The 19,813-nt window shown below is 41.2% G+C and overlaps 1 protein-coding gene across 1 annotated transcript in view; it reads left to right on the top strand.

Moving 5' to 3' along the window:
- The first annotated feature begins 2,623 nt into the window (after positions 1-2,623).
- LOC121608745 (solute carrier organic anion transporter family member 1C1-like) overlaps positions 2,624-19,813 on the top strand; it is a 30,349-nt gene continuing 13,159 nt past the window's right edge. The window contains exons 1-3 of the mRNA XM_041940076.1: positions 2,624-2,649; positions 10,182-10,348; positions 16,791-16,932. Coding sequence (XP_041796010.1) covers positions 10,259-10,348; positions 16,791-16,932 — 232 coding nt within the window. The 5' untranslated portion in view covers positions 2,624-2,649; positions 10,182-10,258. The remainder of the gene's footprint in view (positions 2,650-10,181; positions 10,349-16,790; positions 16,933-19,813) is intronic.

Genomic DNA, 19,813 nt, shown 5'->3' with positions numbered 1-19,813 from the left:
CACTCGAACGATTCAGTATGTTCAGCAAGTGTAAACATGTTGAAACTGCAGGTTACAATGTGGCCATTATTCCTGCAGCACACGACAATCACTGTTAACATGAATGTAAATCGGCACTCCGTCATATGATATTACAAATTAGCTATAATCCATATTTAATCGCATAACATTGCTACTTATATGTAGGCCAAAGCTACAGTCACACAACTGAACTCCTCAGAGGAATCGCAACAGCAGCCCAAGCAAAATCGCTAAGAGACAATACTCTGTTTTCTGTAGTTTTGAAAGGCTTATTCACATGAAGCAGATCAAAGCTTGAGAAAAATCATCGCCAACACACTCACACTTTTCAAGCAGAAGAGGTGTTATACTGTAACGTCTCTCCATCAAACCTTCGTGTGAATTCAGCTCTAATTAGCGTATTTGCTGTTCACTGAGAACATGTAACTTTATTAACTGCCAGTTTGGCATTTGTCGAACTCACAGATGGCTTAATGCTCTTTTAAGTCACATTAAAGGTACTTTTGTGCAGTAAGGATGCAAATGCATTTCAAACTGTTTTAATCAACATAATTCTCAGTTCAGCATCGTTCCACTCGCTGAAAGGACGGACAGGTGACAGGGTTTACAGGGGAGGATGCTGCATGTGTGCAACGCTGTGTACAACTGTACAGTACAGTTCTACTGTATCTCGGCCTTATCCAAGCCCTTCATATTTCACACCACATGTCACCATAGCAACAGGGAAACACGTAAGATTTGTCAATTATGAGTCCTCACAGGACCAGCTGTAAACAAGGGGCGAGCCCCATGCTTCCTTATATTATCACTGCTCTGAACAGGAGGCTCCAACCATTGTTTGGCTTTTTTATCGCTCAGGTTAGACATGGATTAAAAAAAAAATTAGTGAGCTCACCCAAATCTGTTCTTGTCTCGCCTTAAACATCACTTTCTGCACAGGAAATGCATAGGGCATTACTAGAAATCTAAAAAAAATATTATTTTTTTCATGGTTCTATAATGTTTTTTCAGTGCATACTATAATCAAACTCCACATTCTGGTTAATACAAGGCTTAACCCTATAATATCATGGAGTCAGGCACAGTTAATGAACACGTTGGGTCAGCATTTCAGTTTTTAGAAAATCTCAGCAGCATCAGACAAGCTGAAGCATTTAAAAACATCGGGCTGGTGTTAGACGAGGAAGAGATGTCTCTGCAGCCTGAGAGAGCTCATCTTCATTGGTTAGAGAACGAGGGATCAACAGTCAGGCCTGGTCTCAAGGTCATCAGTGCCATCCAGAAACTGTAAAGCTCAAACAGATACTCTACCTGTTGCATTGCCATAGCTGTATAGTGCAACCACTAAAAAACTAATTGAATTAGATATCAGCAGTTTCTGAGGGCAGATATGGGACGTTCAGAATATGCAGGGATGTGACAGTAGTACGCTAGTGCGTACCATGCGCCAGCTGCGAGTGCCAATGCAATCAGACACAGCATGCCAGGACAGGTGGGGGAAGAAAACGGTGTAAATGCTACCAGTCACTTTCTGTTTCCACATGCTTGCCTATCATTGATCCGTCCTGTGGTAATCAGATCTGGAGGAGGAGGAGGTCAAGGTGTTACACTGTTGTCAAGCAAGAAAATCTGTTGACTTCACAGGGGAACGTCACAGCATGCAGCTGTGCGTAAGACACACCACGTTTTGTAGCATTGTAGCAAACAAAAAGCATCCTTTTCTGATGCAGAGCTATGATATAACCCCGCCATGTGCCTCCTCTGACCTGGGCACTTTATTACTATTAAAGTTGTAAGACGTAAACAGGACTTTTATGAGACTGTGCTAGCAGGAGAAGAGATGATACTGCAGTGTGTGCAGAGCAACAAAGAGAGAGAGATACATCAGCAAAATAAACTGTAACTTTCATGAAAAGACAAATTAGCTGCAAGTACAACTCATTACAAAATGCAGACTGTGTGACCATTGTTCAGAGTTTTAATGGGGAATATACAGCAGGATCACATTTAGTAAAGATACTAAAATTATTTCAGAGCCTGATGGATGCCTGACACCGTAAATACCATGATTCCAACAAAGCTCAGCTGAATTGTACAGAAAGGAGGGAGTGCAGGGGAGGGAGAAAGGGAGGAGAAGGGAGAAAAGAGAAAGAGAGAGGAGCAGGGAGACAGATGGGCGGGAGGGTGAGAGAGAAAGAGAGGAGAGGGAGGGAGAGGACTGTGGATTAAGGCAGCCGCCTCCCCGTGGTAAGCTCGTGGTATCTGTCCGCAGGGTCAGTCGGAGAAAAAGGAGGCAGCGGGGTCACTTTGAGCGCATCCGACGCGCCGCATCTGCACGCTGCGTCTCGCTGACGCGCGCCAACTGCTGAGGACATGTTGGAGGAGGTAAAAAGCCTTGTTTGATCCGGACCGGTCGGCCTGAGAGTAACCGGGAAGTCGGCTGGAAATGAACTCTGGAGGTACGTGTCGGTCTCAGAGCATTCATGATAACAGTCGGCGCCTCTCCTCCTTCCCCATCCACGTGAGAAGTTTGACCGGAGCCGGCTGAAGGGAGGCCACCTGCGTTTCCGATTGGCTGTTTATCTTTGCGGCTCCAGCGACTGGACGACTGTTTCACAGGACACTGAGGTAGGTGGCGCGCGGTTTTATTTCCAGCCAGCTGACATGCTGATGCTCTTTGTTGGATATCCCAGCTTTGTGATGTAGGATAGCAAAAGATTAAATGTTTTTTTTTTTTTTATGAAAAATGCCAACAGTTAATTTCTCGTCTCTCTCACAATCTAACCTGATCTTTCACGAATAGTTCCGCTTTAAATCATTGTCATCTCGTTGAAAATGGTGTTTTCCCCACAGTCAGTCATTACACTGTTGTATGAACTGGGAAACGCTATGAGTTTGTGTAGTGAACAGTGGGCTCACCGTAAAATGCGCAGGGGGGGAAATCTCCTAAAGACACCTGCTGTACCTGCAGGGCATCCTGGCTGAGCAGCCTGCGCAGCATCCTGACTTCACATCTGCCACTGGGTCTTTGGATGAAGGTTGCTTGACATGCTTGATGGGAGGTATTTGCCACAAGCATCAACTTGGTAAATTCTGGTCTTTTTGAGTACCTTCAGACCGCTCAATAAGGTCTAATAACTACTTTTTTCTTATTATTATTCTCTCAGTTGTGCACAGCTCTTTGGCTCCATCCCTTCTCCCATATGCCTCCTTGGGAACGTTGGGTTTAATGCTTTTATTCTCAGTGATGACAGACCCAAGTCTCAAGTACAGAAACAGCTGTATAAAACCCTAAACAAAAGTGGACCTATTTATTTGGACTATTATGTGTATTCCCTCTACAGGGATGATTTAGGTCTTACTTTTACTAGACAATAGTACCACATAGATCAGTCATCTAAATAAGATGTTTAATTAAATATGTGGGAATCATTAAAACAGCTGTGTAACCATCACCGGTGTCCAGAGACGATCAAAATGAAATTCAGTTTACAGCAAAGACAGTGGAGCTGATGTGGACACCATCTGCATCCCACCCATTTACCCGAACCGTGACCTTTTCCCTTACTCCAACCACATATCTTAATCTAAGCAGAACCATCTGTGATTTTCTGTGATTTAAACCTCATCTTTCTGTTTAGTGGTTGGTGTGTGTGTGTGTGTGTGTGTGTGTGTGTGTGTGTTTGACCTTGTTAGCTCACGAGTTAGTTGAAGAGGAGAGGGGCTTTCACTGGTTAAATGCTTTTCTGTTTCTGTTTCCTCTAATAATCATCACTCCTTCACGAAGGCGATGTGTCCTGGCTAATGTGTTGAGGGAGTATTTTGACCTTTGGGCAGCTAAGCCTGTGAAACTTTGGATTTTCTTTAAAAAATGAGCCTTTTTTTCTTGCACATTCTCAGTTTTCTAATGCATACTGTACTTAGTTTTGCTGATGGAATATTGTGTGTAAGATCATGGATAGCTGTGGAGTGTAGCCAGTGGCTGCTGTATCACTCTGCTTCCACAGTCCTGCTTTGCACCCCATAATTCACAGTCCATTCACACTGATATCATAACATGGAGTCAGATCAGCCTCTGTATTAATGCACGCAGATGTATTTCAGGATTTCTATATGAAATGACTTTCTCCATCTAAATATTTTTCAATGCACACAAAATAATTTTCATTGTATATAAATGTAAAAGTAATCCACTTATAAAAAGGTACAGTTCACAAATGTATTTCTGTTGCACACACAAATATTTCTTGTTTTTAATAAATGTAGGTGAAATCCACAAATAAACATAATTAAAAGTATTTGCACTATTCATTTTTTTGAACCCCCTCTGAAGAAGCTGGATTCATGCTTTTCTTTTCAACAGGGATCATTATCTGTAGCCAATCAGATGGCTCCTCCCGCTTCAGCCCATCATGTAACTGTAAATCCGTGGGCATCATTTAATGTGATAGCTACGCTGCGATCCATTGCGAATCGATAGTTCCGAGTCAGTGTCTCCAACTTCCTATCTAAATGCATCTGCTTGGTTAAACATGGTCGCCTCAGCAAACTGATGTTCATATAATGTTTAGAGGCTGCAAGTCTCACAAGCATGTTAGCACACGTGCTGCATGCTCGCAAAGACCTCAATCAAGAGCAAATCAACTGGATGGAAAGGGCAAATACAAAGTTGTTGCAACATGTTTCACAACACAAACACTTCTTAAAGTGAAAACAGATGTAAAGGTTATTCTGCTTAGTGTTCATTGTGTGGCCGCCATAACGCTGTGACATAAGGTGTGCTTACGTCAGTGAACTCAGGCTAGATGGATCTTGCCCGAGTTTCCGGCTTTGAATTAAGTCTTGAATGAGTTCCTTGTACAGTGGACAGCATTACATCTGCGCAGTCTGCAGGTATGAATTAGGACATGAGAGGAGAACGAATGTCAAACAGCTGGCTGGAGGTCAGCCTCAGCATGGAGTCCTGTAGCTGCTCACAGGTAAGTGATAACTCTCCTGTTGTGCATACTATGTTTGAGTTATGAACGCTGGCTAGCTAATGGTTGTCTATCAGCATTACACACGCACACATAAACACCAGTGTTAAATGCAACATCATTAACATAGAAAGCATTCATAACTCAAATGTATTCAATCATGTATGACAGACGCGTTTATCACTTACCTGTGGGAAGCAGCTACCAGACTCCATGTTGAGATCGACCTGTGGGTAGATATGACGTCATGTGATTACGTTAAATGATACCTTCAAGTCTACGCTTACATGATTGGCTGAAGCAGAAGAAGCCATCTGATTGGCTACAGAAAATAATGCATTTGTAGGTCGAGCCACAACAGGGGAGTCTAAGAAAAAGTAAAGTTCATATACATATATGTGGATTTCTACATTTATTTAAAACAAGAAATATTTGTGTGTGTATCAGAAATACATTTGTGAACCTTCTTTTTTTTATTTTGTGTGCTCTTAAAAAAAACGATGTGAAGAGAGTCATTTATATGTAAATCCCGAAACACATTTACGAATCCCTCTGTACATTCATTAATACTGAGACTGATCTGACTCCATATCATGAAGTTATAACCTCAGCTTTAGCATGCTGACCTTTAGCAGCATACTAAGGTTTCAGCTGGGACTGTAGTCAATACCTCCAGAAGTACACAGAACAGAAACTGTATGGAAATATGACATATAGCTATGAGAGACGACACACGCCATTTCATGTATATTGATTAATAAGAAGATAAGAAGGAGGAGGAAGGGGGGCTGGGCTGGCGCAGGAGGTGAGCCGCACAGCCAACCAGCTGCGGTTTGTGATGGGTAGAGATCCGAATGAAGAGCTGCAAAGGCTTGATTGGATGACTTTGATTTTAGCTTGTGCTATTACAGTATCTTTGTTTATGAAAAAGGAACATTTGTTTGTACAAGGAAAGATCTATGAACAACAGCAAACATTCACACGTAATGCTTGCCCTGTTTCACCATACGTATGGCATTTCTGTCTTAACTGATTACAGGCGGCCTTTAAAGGCTGCTGCTTTGACAAACAAAGCTCATATCAGAGGTGGGTTGACTGATGAAACTATGTTGGCTCCATTTACAGCAGTCAGTCGGGGGCTTAGATATGATTGGAAAAAAAGTATTTGTTTTTCTCTGGTCTCATGGGTACATTTGTTGATGCACAGTAGCATTAAATCAGAAGCAAAGTGTAGACCGAGCTTGCGGCTAATGTTGCTTATTGGCTCTATTAGTCGACGCAGAACTGCTATTCAGTTACTTCCTTGCTATTTTAAACATTTTTTTTTTTGGCTCTATCATGAAAATGACTGTAACAATAAATGACCATGCTGCAGCAGTATGAAACATGTTGGAGCAAAGAATCACTGGTGAATGAAAGCTTGTGATGTCTGAACAATATATGGTAAAGACAAATTAAGCACAAGGGTCCTCTTGGAGTCTTGATCGAAGACCACTGGATGAACTTTAAAGGTGTAATATGCTATATGTAAGAAAGAATAGTTTAAAAGATCATTTTGATTATTATTTAAAATTATCATCAGAATGTGAAGAAATAACAGTTCTGACGTTGTGTCTAAGACGTCTTTGTATTGTGTTGCAGAAATATCTACTGTAGTTAGTGTCACGTCTCGTCAGATGTGTTAATGTGTTTTGTTCACTGGCGTCTTGTTATGCACTTCCTGTTTTATTGTGAAACCTTAACTCTCCTCTCATTTCAGACCCTTGACTTCCTGGTGTGTTTCCCACCTGTCTGATTGTCTGCCCCGCCCTGATTGTTTTCACCTGTTCATTGTTACCTCATGTATATATAGTCTGCGTCTACCTTTGTCCTGTGCCAGATTGTCTTGTGTACCCTGTCAAGCGTCCATGCCAATTCTAGCCTTGCTGAACACCTTGCCATCTTGTTAAGTGCCGTGTTTGTTCTTGCATCCTTAGTTTTGCACATTTTGGAAACCTTGCACCTTTTGTTTGTACTTTGTAAAACCAAGTTGTTTTTTTTTTTTGTTTTTTTTTGCCTTATTATTGAACCAAGAGCTTTTGTTAATAAATACAGCCTAGAGCGTCAAACCTTCCTCGGTAATTCTGTCTCTGCATTTGAGTCCCGATTCCCTCGAGCCCAACGGTCCCTGATATTTAGCATGCTAACCTGCTAGCTGCAGCCCATCCTGTCTCGTAGTACCACTTTGTACCTCAAGAGGCGATAGCCTGATAGTATAACCCCCTGTAGTTTCAGCCAGGTGATGTATACAAGTTTGTTTTGTTTCACAAGAGCCCTTTTTTAGTCTAATAAATAGAATAAACTCACAAAACGTGCAGAAAGGAAATATTCTTAAACCTAATGGCAGCTAACAGCTACAGCCTTAACAGCGGTTAGCAGTTACTCTGCTGCCCCCTGTTTGTTTGGAATAGCCCTTTAACAGGTGGCCAATTCTTACATATTGTACCTTTAAAGCTCTGAAGCTGGTAAGTGGACCCTGATGCTTAGTTTAATTGAACACACAGACCTGTGAACATTTAGGTACTATATGATTTCAATATTTTAGTGGCTGTAACAAGTGAGGCTAGAAAAAGTCACCCCATTAACGTGACGGCCTAGGGGCTAAAATGATCCAATTCCATCCCGGCTTTAGTGACTATGTTGTTTACCAGACATTCAATAACAGTGAGAATTAAATGATGTTTGATAAAGTGCTGCACTGACTGCAGCACAGTGTTTGTGGCCATGAGAAAAGTGGGTCTAGTGAGTATAAACACTGGTGGTACAAAAGAAAAAGAACCAGAGCTACTGTTTCTTTTCTTTTTTCTTTTTCTTTTGCAAAACCGACTGCTTTTGTGGACTACCGCTTCATATTGCCCTACTTAAAGCTGCTGTTGGTCTAATTCCTTGAAAGTAGGTCAAACCTGTTGCGATTAGCCAGCTCCTTCGTTCTGCTTTGGTCTTCAAGACAGAAAATCACTCGGGGAGAAATGTGTTACATGCAGCGCTAGTGGCACTATCACCGACAGCAATGGTGACGTTGTGTTCGTTTTCTTTCTTGCTGCATAGCAATCGCTGGTCCCCCGGAGCAATTACACTCACTGTTTCACATGACTACTGGAAACGTAGTGAGGGGGGAGGAGAGGGCAATACATGAAATAAGCAAGAGCAGTGTGAGGAGTTAGAATGAAAGAATCCATAGAAAGGGAGAGAAAGAGGTCAGTAAACATGAAATGGTAGACTAGGTGAAAGGAGATGAAAAGAATATAAAATTAGATTTTCATTCATTACATTTGTCTTTGTATACGCACAAGAGAATAAATTGGAATATATGAATGCTTGCATAATGTAGGAGTCATATTCATTTGGACTTTAGTGTTGCCATATTGTTATCAATATGCATTTGAAAGCCCACAATTTCTGACACGTTTTCCTCTACGACACTTTGTGGGACCGCAACTGTGTTAAATGGATTGTTTGGATTATTTGAAGTACGGCTATATGAGGTCTTTATCAATAAAATTTAAGCTACCTAAAACAAGCAATACCACTTTAAGTATAGGCTATATTTTTAAAGGATTTTCACCGCTTTACTTTGCCATCAGACATCCCTTTCTGACAGGAACTGAATCCATTAATATCGCTCTCTCCAAACCTCGGCCCAAACCAAACTCCTTTGACAAAAACACAAATTCACTGTTTTACACCAAATGTCTAATGAATAAAACAAAAATAAAAACCTATGAAAATCTAACAATCTCAATCCAATCAAAACATATGCAGTAAAAGAAACACCTCTTGAAGGCTTTTACGATAAAGCAGCTGCTACCAGGAAGCACTGATTTTGTATCTACGATAAAATACTACATAAATTCAATGTAGCTTTGCAAAGGGAGCATTGAACTTAACTGTCATTGTCATGTCATGCACATTGAGTCAAATATACTAGCAATTAGGGGGGTCAGATCAGAAGACACAGATTTTCCAGATGGATTGTACAAATAGGAACAGAAAAAAATGAGCACAACTCCAACAACAACACCTGCTTTACACAGGAGCCATAAAACTACTGAGTGGACAGCAGATGTTACTGCTTTACGTGACGCCTTTTTCCTTTGTTTGAGATATAGCTCAGCTGAGGGTGGTTTGGCCCTGCTCACGAGCGCTGCATGGATACTGCATGGGTTAGCTCAGGAATGTCCTGCAGCAAATGTGTGATAGAACAGATTGGCACAACACAGAACACCTAAAGTGGGAAATACCATGTTAGTTAGTTAGTTAAGAAATGTTAAAATTTAAGTATGCGGATGAGAAAGGCCCAGAGTGCTAAAAGTACAAGTATGTAATCCAGATGTTGCATTAATCCAAAATACTGTGTAAAGTATAAGTATGTGAAGAACAATGGCACTTTTCCATTATATTTCTTTACTTTATACCTTAATATTTATATGTAACATACACAAGTCCATAACTTTTAATGCTGCATGTCACTCACACATGCTGGCCAGCCAAAAATAGAAAGGTAGTGGAGGTTGCAAAAAGTTCAGTGCAAGACAAGCCCAGCTCAGTTAAATGGCACCGTGCTGGCTCTGCATCAGAACGGCTTCTGGTGAACCTGAGCTGTCATCAAACTTCTTGCACTCCTCCAGCCTTATTAGCAGATGTTGCAGAAAAACAAGTGAATAGCAGAAAAGCCTCGATAGATTAATTAAGACAAACACCCGCTTCCGCGTGAGAGCGTCAGAGCAGCACTTCTGTCAGTGTTGGGGAGATTCTGACACACAGAATTCATCATCTTCATCATCATCATCATGCCTTCACACTGTTTGTATAACCTATCCACGCTGACTAGTCACGTCAGACTTATAGCGAGTCAAATTTTAACAATACAGTAGAGTATGTAGCTGTGATGTGTGTGAATGGTGCCTTAAAATAGCTGACTGGAAATAAAAACCTTTTGTTCTGGAAAAAAGCACACTTCACCTGCGTCATTACAGTGTTGACTTTTTAGTTGCGATTTAAGCCTTAAGATCTCAAAAACCAACACAGAGGCCTCTTATTTTGTGTTTGTGTATCAGCCTCCCCTCTGCCGGCTGCTGCAGACATGTTTCTGTTTTTGTGCCGGGGATGAGAAGTGGGTCACATGCTTGAATTATCCATTTGCAGGGTTGCATGCATCAGTGCCAAGAAATTGCATTACGTGGGAGACTTCTGCTAAGGAGACACAGAGACATTTCTGGAGGATGGCAGCTGAGCAAGGACGCACACAGTGGAACGGACGCAGTGACGCCACGGCCAGAGAACCACGCTCCTCTCCCTGCTCCAGCCTGAAGGTACACAAACTGACACGTCTGGGATGAAGCAGCTCCAGCTGGCGTCTGTTTCTCTTATGGATGCTGTGTGTGTGTGTGTGCTAGGGAGGGGTCACATGCTCTCTTAGCATGTATGCTTGTCTATGTGTGCGTGTGTGTGTTTGTGTGTGCAGAGACCAGTACTAACTGAATAACCGCTGTGGCATTCTCATCACTTTAGAGTTTGAAGAAAACTTCACAGGGCCATAGTCTTTAAACTCAAATGTTTCCACCGTTGGCTGTCAAAGGTTAATGAGTGTTGTTAGTCCATATCAGAAGATAGTGTCAGGCAGCCAATCAGCAAACGCTGATCACTGATTATCTCATGGATTGGCATCTGAGCAGCGTCACCAGTGAGATGCGCGTGTGCGCAGCAGGTAGAGGACAAACCAAAATAACTGTTGGCTTATGATGAGGTCAACATTTGAAACTTTTTTTGTGCCTTAAACTGCATGCATTGCAAAATCGGTGGAACATTCCAACATTCCAAATGGAAAAATCTAGCTGATATTTTCTAGCGACCTGGTCAGAGCGCGAGGTGGCGGATATAGTAGCGCATATAGAAACTGCAGGAAAACAGGTCCGTATTGAGGTAAGACAGCTCCCTCTGCTTCATGTTTAGCACTGTTTATTCAATTATGCTGACATTTGTCTGTGGCCGATCAACACTTCGCCGCTCAGTTTCAAGTGTGTTTAGAGTTTCATGGTTTGACTTAGTGACAGCTGAGAAAGGTGCAGACCATGACTGGAGGATCAATAATAACTTATTAAATCCTGTATAGACATAGAGTGAAGCTTGCCTGTATGCAGTCGTCTACTATGAGGTTTTGCATCAAATCTGACACATATACATCTGGCAAACATACTAAACACTAAGGCTGGTGTATTTTGATGGTAAACAGCAGGGCTTTCATCTTGTTGGCACTTTTATATAGAGTCTTGCCTTCTCCCAGAATTCATTTGGGAGAAGGCAAGGCAGTACAGTACTGACGCTTCCTTCCTTCCCTTCACACACTAAACAAAATGCAACACATCCGCTCCCCTTTATGTCAAACACATCATTAAATCTGAATCTTAAAGTTCAAGGTACTTTTGACCTTGGAACAACAGTTGCCAAAACAATCTCACTCCCAGGTGAGAGGCAGCTGTTGTTCTGGACATTTCAATCATATCACACCATCTTAAACAGAAGATGGCTCAGTTGTTGTGTTCTCAGCATGTCAAAGACTTTCCATTCAGTAGCTGTTTTGGACCTGATGATCACATGATCTTCATCAGCAAATGGAGTTAGCGGAATCTATTTAGTCTGTCCTCACAAACACAGCAGAAAAAACTCTAAATCTATGTTCAGATCAACTTCAGTACATTTTTGCTTATCTCACTGTTATTCCCTGCACTTCTCTACAGCGTCTTCACATTAATTCTAACATGAAGCACCACCCAACGCCACAGGAAGTGGCGAGTAAGTACCAACTGTAATTTTCATGCATTAAAATGACATGACATGACAGCACAGATAACATTAGGGCTCAAGATGTGACATTTCCATTTGAATAATGGCTGCTGTGCAATAAGGTTTATACACAGGAATCACTGTGGTGCTGAAAATCCAGATGTATTGATGCTGTAGTTGGGAATAAAGCAAGACTGTGTTCAACATTTGACAGCAGAAAAGACCCTGCAGTTTTGCTGCCGCAGCCTCACTTGTCCTGCTGTGGTCAGTAGCACAGGGTGGCTATGTTGCTAATGTGGCCTCTGGGGCTAGTGTTTAGCAAAAGGAATTTGTGACATAGATGCCGCACACGGGACTGTGGAGCATCTTTATTTCCCCAGAATAACGATTGAGACGATTTAGGTTCATTTAGTTCATTTTCCAAAATAATTGTTTTCAATATTAAAAAAGTTGCTTCACATTTCTGCGTAATATCAAAGAAGCGGCATCTGTTACCTCCATTTTAACCTTATTTTTCAACAGGCAATACAGGTGATTCATTTGAGCACCATCATCTCATAAGAGTCAAAAAACAAGTGTGATATCTTGTCCTCTTGAAGGGAAAAAGTCATTTCGAAATAAGGACCCTCAAATCAAGCACACTTAGGCTAATGGCTTTCTACTTTAGCAAATACATTTTTTTTTTAATACAATAATGTGACTCTTGTGTCCTCTCACTGCCATTGTGAAATTGTCATAATGGTTACAACATTTCCCTCTGAGGAAAGATCAAGGAAATAAGGCAGAACATGATGTGAATCTTACATTGTTATAAATAGACCACCTCAGGCTTTTCTTCCATCTCTTTTCTTTCTCCCACCTCAAACAACCTAAAAAAAAAAAAAAACCCTCAGCTGGCTGAAAGCGTATCGTCTGCAAACAACATGAAAGTTCGTAAAGCCCAAAATGAGATCAGACACTCTTGTTGCTTTTTCCTCACATGAAAGTGATGTGAGACAATGGCGTTCAAGCAGCTTATCATAATACAGACTGCAGAGGCAGGACAGACTTCTGTTTCTTCTCAGAATTGTTTGGTTCCCTGACCGGTTGGGTGGGACATGGCACAGCCCGTTTCCACGCTAATCCTGTGCTCGGTGCTATTCTCTGCTTTTTGTTAATTCCACCAGTAAGACAGGAACGTCGATGCTCCAATGCCCCATTGTCTCACTCAAACACCATCTCAAAACAGTTTCTTATCATGTTATGTATTGTATAATAAATTCTTTTCACCTTTTTCACAATACTGCCAAATCATGTGTATGTGTGTGTTTGGCAGACTCCTGTGTTAGTCTAAGCATATCAGGAGGGTGTTGAGCTAAGAAGAAAAGCGGGTCGCAGGTCAGAAGGAGGCTTTGTTTAAATTTTTAAGCAGTCTTAATGTGAATCTCTTTGTAGTGATCTTTAATCTCAATGAGGCCACCGCTTGCTTGGCACCTGCTAAAAGCTAATTAAAAGTACACAGTGAAAATGTCACAATGCACGCCTTTGTTTAAAATCCCCAAAATGAGCACGCCGTTACTCAGAAAAAGTAATCCATTACTAATTGTCACTTATCACAAAGACTGAGAATAGCGGGAGACAGCTACAGGTTGTTCGGTCTGAAGGTAACAAAATCCACCTGCCAGCACCTCTAAAACTCAAATGAACTCTTCATATTTTGTTTGTCCGATCAAAAACTGAAATGTAAAAATAACTTTGCTTGCTAGATATAATTGACACAAGTATAAATTCTAGATATTGGAGCAAATGAAACAATTTGCAGCAGCCCACTACCTGTATTGTAATTATAGAAAATGAATAGTGTGCTTCTTCATAAATGGTTTTCCACGGAGCCTAATCTGTAAAAGGACTGATTTTTCATATTCACATGAGTTGAGAGTCTCATTTTTAATTATTCCACGGTATCAGAAAAAGTTGAATAAGTGCAAAATACCACAACAAATACCTCTGAATGGGAGGGTAGTGTGTGTTTGTGTGTGTGAGAGGCTGACATGCATCAGACATCTGAATCTACCAAAGCTACCAAATAACTGAACAACAATAAAAACAGTAGAATTGGGAACGTGACACCAGTGTTGTCTTAACTCCCACTGAGGGCCACTGCTGATAAAAAAAATAAGTAGGTTTATGATTAACAGGCTTGTACCAACAGAATGAGTGAGGATAGACTGGAAGTACAAATAAGAAGAGCCTTTTCCTTGCTTCGGAGGGGAAAGAAATTCTATGCATACTTGCAAGTTAATCCCTCCAGGAAACGCACATGTGATGAGCTGCTTCGGTTAGTGCCCCGCAGCATGATCTCAACAGAGGGCTGTTTGCATTGATAGGCCCTCTCCCATCATATCGTGCAAATGGAGACATGAGGAGAGGTACAGGGAGAAGAAAAGTTGTTACTATGAGAGTAATACTTCTACTCAGACCTACTGTTTTCCTCTATAACTTTGCTATTGTGGGTTTACCATAGCCAGCTGCTTCCAATTCAACTCTTACTAAACGGTCAGAAGGTCAGACTGCATCCTCAGTGCTGATTATTTGCATTTATGAGCGAGTTTGTTGGAATATCCTGTAGGTTATGTACGTATGCAAGCACCACTTCCAGCCATTGTTCAGTGTCTGAACGTGGCGTGTCTCCGCCTGATCATTTGTGTAATGTGACTCTCATGTGTGCTGCTTTTCTCATGTCAGGCATAAGAACCATGACAAAGGTCACAAACCGTTACTTATTTACAAGCACTTAGGGAGAAAGAGATGAAACTCAGTGTATGGGCGACACAAATCTGTTATTCCTCCTCTGTCAAAGCTCTGCTCAGAGAAATCGTTAGAGTGAAACCACTGTCACATTTTTAATTTGTCAAGCCATTTGTCAAGAGAGGAGCAGGCAGTCACATTATTAAGTTAAGGTTAAAGAGTTAAGGAAAAAGAACTGCGTGGCCATGTGGAAAAAGGTAGATCTCACCCGTGCAATCTGTCCAGGCTTTCACAGGGGTTGTAGTTTTTCAAGTGAATACTGAAATAGTCATTTTACTTTAACAAAGTCTTTAGGTTCCCCATAAGCAACTGGCCAATTTTAGCCTGCATGTGTAAACATGTGGATGTGTGTTCATTCCTAATGAATACAAACAATAATCATTGCTCAACAAGCATCCTCTCATCTGGCCGTAGCATAATTGGTCTCTATTTATCATACTGACATCTAGCTGTAGTTTGTTAGCTAGCTCAATGGGCGAAAAAGAAACATACACGGATTAACATAATTGAATAACTGGGGTTGGCATGTCCCAGTTCTTATGACATTATGACTGGATTGACATGGTGGCTCCTGTGTGTCTGTGTGTGCATCATCAGAGCATGTCGTGTCATCTCTAATCTAAAGTCGCTGTATGCACCGTTATGCTCGACAGATCGGTGCTAGTTTGGAAATAAATAGCTATATAAAAAATGTCTCCATGCTGCTGTTCTATGACACGGATAATTATGCATGTTTTATTTATAACATTATCTCTACTGCTTGCTCCTATAGGCATGCAGGGGCAAGCATGTGACCTTCGGTCAGATTAGTCAACTATTCCTGAACACAAATTAGCATTTCACATGAAGCTGGGTTTAAAGTGTTCTCCATGACACACTGATTAATTAACCATTCAATAAATACCCAACACTAAAATGTTAACATCCCAAAAGCATAGGAATGCAACCTATAGTCAAATCAACTCAGTTTTAGTCATATTACGGTAAATCATAACAGAAGTTTTCTTAGGACGCTTTTCATATAGAGCAGGTCTAGATCATAATCTTTATGAGATTATGAGCCAGTACATGGCAACAGTGACAAGGAAAAACTCCCTTTTAACAAGCAGAAACCGCAAGCAGAAGTATAGTGGCGCTAATAATAATGAAGAATAATTACTTTCATTTATGACAATGATTGCATTTTGCTTGTTCATTTATACCACAACAGCCAATAAAAAGCTAATAACCCTTAAAAGACTGATTAAGTATGTAAAGCAGTTGTGGGTGAAATGAAGCGATACTTTGGAGCACCTGTCACTTAGAATACATCTCAAGATGATGATTATTGATGATGCTGCTCATGAGTGCCGGGGAGTGTGTCAATAACTGAGACACACATCCCATAATGTAAAAAAAAAAAAAGCCAGAAGCAACACATTTTGTCATTTTACTTATCATTTAATTTGATTTTAGACATTTCCTACTCAGTGAAAAAAAAAAAAAAAAAAAAAAAAAAAAAAATACCACTTTGATGCTAATAAGATAACCGAATTTGTCTGGCATGATGGACCTCTGCCATCAATGAGTCTGTTAATTAGATTTCCTTTGGTCATAATTGTAGGAGAATTGTTGATCTGTTAGAGACGGCTGACCGCTCTTCAGACGCATTGTAGGACAAATTAAAACAATTCTGAATAGATGATCTATGGGGATTCCTTCTGTGTCTCAGCCTCTTTTCACTTTTCCTGTTTGTCGTCACGCATCGTTTTGACGCCTGTCCAGCCCTGCGCGAGTTCATCCTGCACCGATTCTCTCTTTGATCAATCACTTCATCCATTTGTCAGTCTGGCTGTCTTAACTTAAGCCAGCTATTCTCTCACTGTTGTTGACTGTTCATGCACTCTGTGTACATCTCAGCCCCATTAATCCTGTGATGCTGCCAGTTGTTCATTAGTGAACGTTGGACCGATGAAAGTGGGTTAATGAGGGGGGTTCATGCATCGTAGCAACTACAGCGATGCCTCTTTTTTTTTTATGTCCACTGCGATGTTTTAATGTCCGTGTGATGATTTCTATTAGTGATAATTAGGTGAAATCACTGTATTTCCTTGCATGTATTTTCACACTTCTGTGGGCATTAATGTAAAATCTGTTTCTTTGTTTCTTTCTCTCTCCTGTTCTCATCTCTCTCTCTTCTCCCAGATGTTTCTGGTGGCTTTGTCCTTTGCCTATTTTGCAAAGGCTCTGTCGGGGAGCTACATGAAGAGCACAATAACTCAGCTGGAGAGGCGCTTTGACATCCCTAGTTACCTAATAGGTGTCATTGACGGGAGCTTCGAGATAGGTGAGTAGGCCTGCCAGTCACTGCTGTTATTTTGTTGTTCTGTTTGCAGCCTCTGTGTCATGGGCTCCCCTCCCTTCTCTCTTTCTGCCTTCGGGACGGAAATATGAATGGGTCACAGAGGTATTCAAGCTGCAGATAAAGGATTCATCAGGCTTCCGAGAAGAGGACAGAGGGGTGTGTGTGTGTGTGTGTGTGTGTGTGTGTGTGTGTGTGTGTGTGTGTGTGTGTGTGTGTGTGTGGTGAGTCACAGTGTCGAGCAGGGACATAGCAGGTTCCGAGCTTTCTTTATGCTGTGGACAGCCGGACGCTTGAATTTGTAAGGTTTTCTCTACGTTATTAATATAATTTCAGCTTTCCTCCAGTAATATACACGAGCATTTACCAGCTTCTATTTGACATGTGAATCAGCAACAAGCAGATGGACCCTTCGGGCAACACTAAAATAATTTGCTGCTCTCTGCAGACACTTAAAACATCACATTCGTTCTTTTCTCGCACAGCATGTCCAAGTCATATTTTCTGCTGGGAATGCAGGTTAACATAAGGACAAGTAATGTTTTCAATGTGAAATGACGTAGATGGTAGAACAAAAATAAGCCGGGCGGAGAACTACAAGTTTGAAACTGAATAAAATCTTTCGGTGTGGAATTACAAAGCTCTGCAGGTTACTGTAGCCTGCTGCTCATCTCTGTTTGAGGCTCACCGTTCAAGGCTGCATTAGCTGCCACAAGCATAATACACCCAAACCTCTGACTGAGCTGTTGTCGGTGTGGTTGCATTTTTTATTTAAAGTTTCCATTCTGACTTCAACAATGTAAAAGGAGTGCAAGTGCTAAATTGGTGGGGTGCTACAAGTGCAACACTGTTCAGAAGCTTGGTTCAGGACAGTCAGATGGCTGAGACGGCTACTCTACATTTTGGTTTGGTTTGAGATGTCCTCTTTATAAATAGGTTTCATAATAATATTATGCATTAAGGGTTTACAAGTAGTGATGTTTTGCACATGGGGAAAGAAAAGAAAGAGTAGAATAAGAATATAAGTGATCAGCAGTCATTAAAAGAAATTGGAAGCTTAGCATCAAAATCTGTGCAGATTTAAATAGAAACTGGTTCCTGCTTCAGTGTCAAGTGCACGATACTGCCTATAATCATAAACCTATAATAATAAACAGGCATGTTGCTTTACAGCTATTCCTAAAACTTCTAAATAGAAACAATTGGACTGGATTTTTTAATATCAGCTGAGCATACTATGGGCAGACAAATCAACCTGTTCAATCTAACCACTGAGTACTGCAGAGGACCCAAGGAAAAAATGGATTGCCACAATATATAGATCCCGGCTGCACAGCTGTGGTTTAGTAATGACCTAGGGTCACATATGTTTTTATTGAAAGAAACAGGTGATTCTAAACCTTTGAAAGGTTGTCTATACCATACATATTGGATGCATACTTGTACAGTGCCACAGGGAAAATCAAATGATCAAAATCACAAGCTATCACACATCCTGCAGGCCCAACTGTTGACTATAGCAACTTAAAATACCTGATGCAGGTTGGATTTAGATTATTTGACCAAACCAAAGGTTAAATTTGTGAAAATGCACTGTAAGTTAGAAGATCTGGCTTATAGCACTGCCGTATAATGGAAACAAATACTGTACAAACTGTATGTAACCTGTGGTTCCTCTCAGCACAGAAGAATTCTTGATGACATTCAGCAAAATGTGTTCCCTGATTGTCCACTGACCAGTTTCTAGGCCAGTTATGTAAGGCTAGTCCATTCAACCAAACTGTCTCTTGGAGGTTATAAATCATACATAGCTTGCAGAGCAAGATGAGACCCAAAGAGACATGATTCATACAAGATAAAAGTCATTATACACTCAGCCATTCTACTTCTGTTCTTTGTGCCGTCAGGGAGGCAGTTTGGGCTTGCGGTGACACGATAGTAGTGAAAAATAATTAACATTTTTCTTCAACAACATTAAGGGGGAGTGTGCGACCTGCTGTTACTCTGATGGAGGTGGGGTGTATTTGCTGGAGGAAAAGGTGAGGATGACGCCTCCGGTGCCGTCAGAGCTGAATACCCTGGATCTCGCTCTCCCTCCATTTCTCCGCCTGCTGCGAAAGCTGCTTCTCTCGTGTGGCCTAGGCAACAGGCTTTTTCTATAGGACCGTTGCCAGGGTAACATAGAGGCAGAGCAGGGCAGCGTGAAGAGGAAAGAAAAAGGAAAGTGCACGAACCAAAAGGGGAGAACAGAGCAAAGACAAGAGGAGGGGGGAGAGGAGAGGAATAAGACTAATAAGGCAGAGAAAGGAGAGGAGAGAGAGCGCAAACGATGGATGCTGAATGGAGCCAGCTGAGCTCAGCTGATGTTTGTACTCAAACATATGCTGCATGACTCATTCTCAGCATGTACTGAGCACATACTGTATATCAAAATCCAAAAAGTTAAAACAAGGACAAAAACATAAAAAATGATCGTGAAGAGAGCTCTACGATATTAGTTTTAAAGGAAACAAATATCTCCTGTTTTGCTCTGGTCCACACAGCCGCAGCACTTAAACTCTAATTATGTATTAAGGTACAAAACTGTGTAAGAGGACAAGCCTCCAATCATTTCTTCTAAGCACACAAAAAGGTTACACACGCTCATTTTCTCATAATTAGCTGACATCTTGTCTCTCTCTCTCTCACACACACACACACACAATAGCTGAATGATTGCTGGAGGGTTTGACGTCATCCTGTCGAATGAACCTTTACAATAGAGGAAGGTCATGCAGCACAGCATAAGCTTATCTCTCTACCGCCTGGTTTACAGTGTTTTCAGTGTCACTGATCGTAGGCAAAATGCACCAAAATAGCAATGTTC

The sequence above is a fragment of the Chelmon rostratus genome, chromosome 7 (genome assembly GCF_017976325.1).
Source record: "Chelmon rostratus isolate fCheRos1 chromosome 7, fCheRos1.pri, whole genome shotgun sequence".
NCBI lineage: Eukaryota > Metazoa > Chordata > Actinopteri > Chaetodontiformes > Chaetodontidae > Chelmon > Chelmon rostratus.
This window is presented reverse-complemented; position numbering and strand designations above follow the sequence as displayed.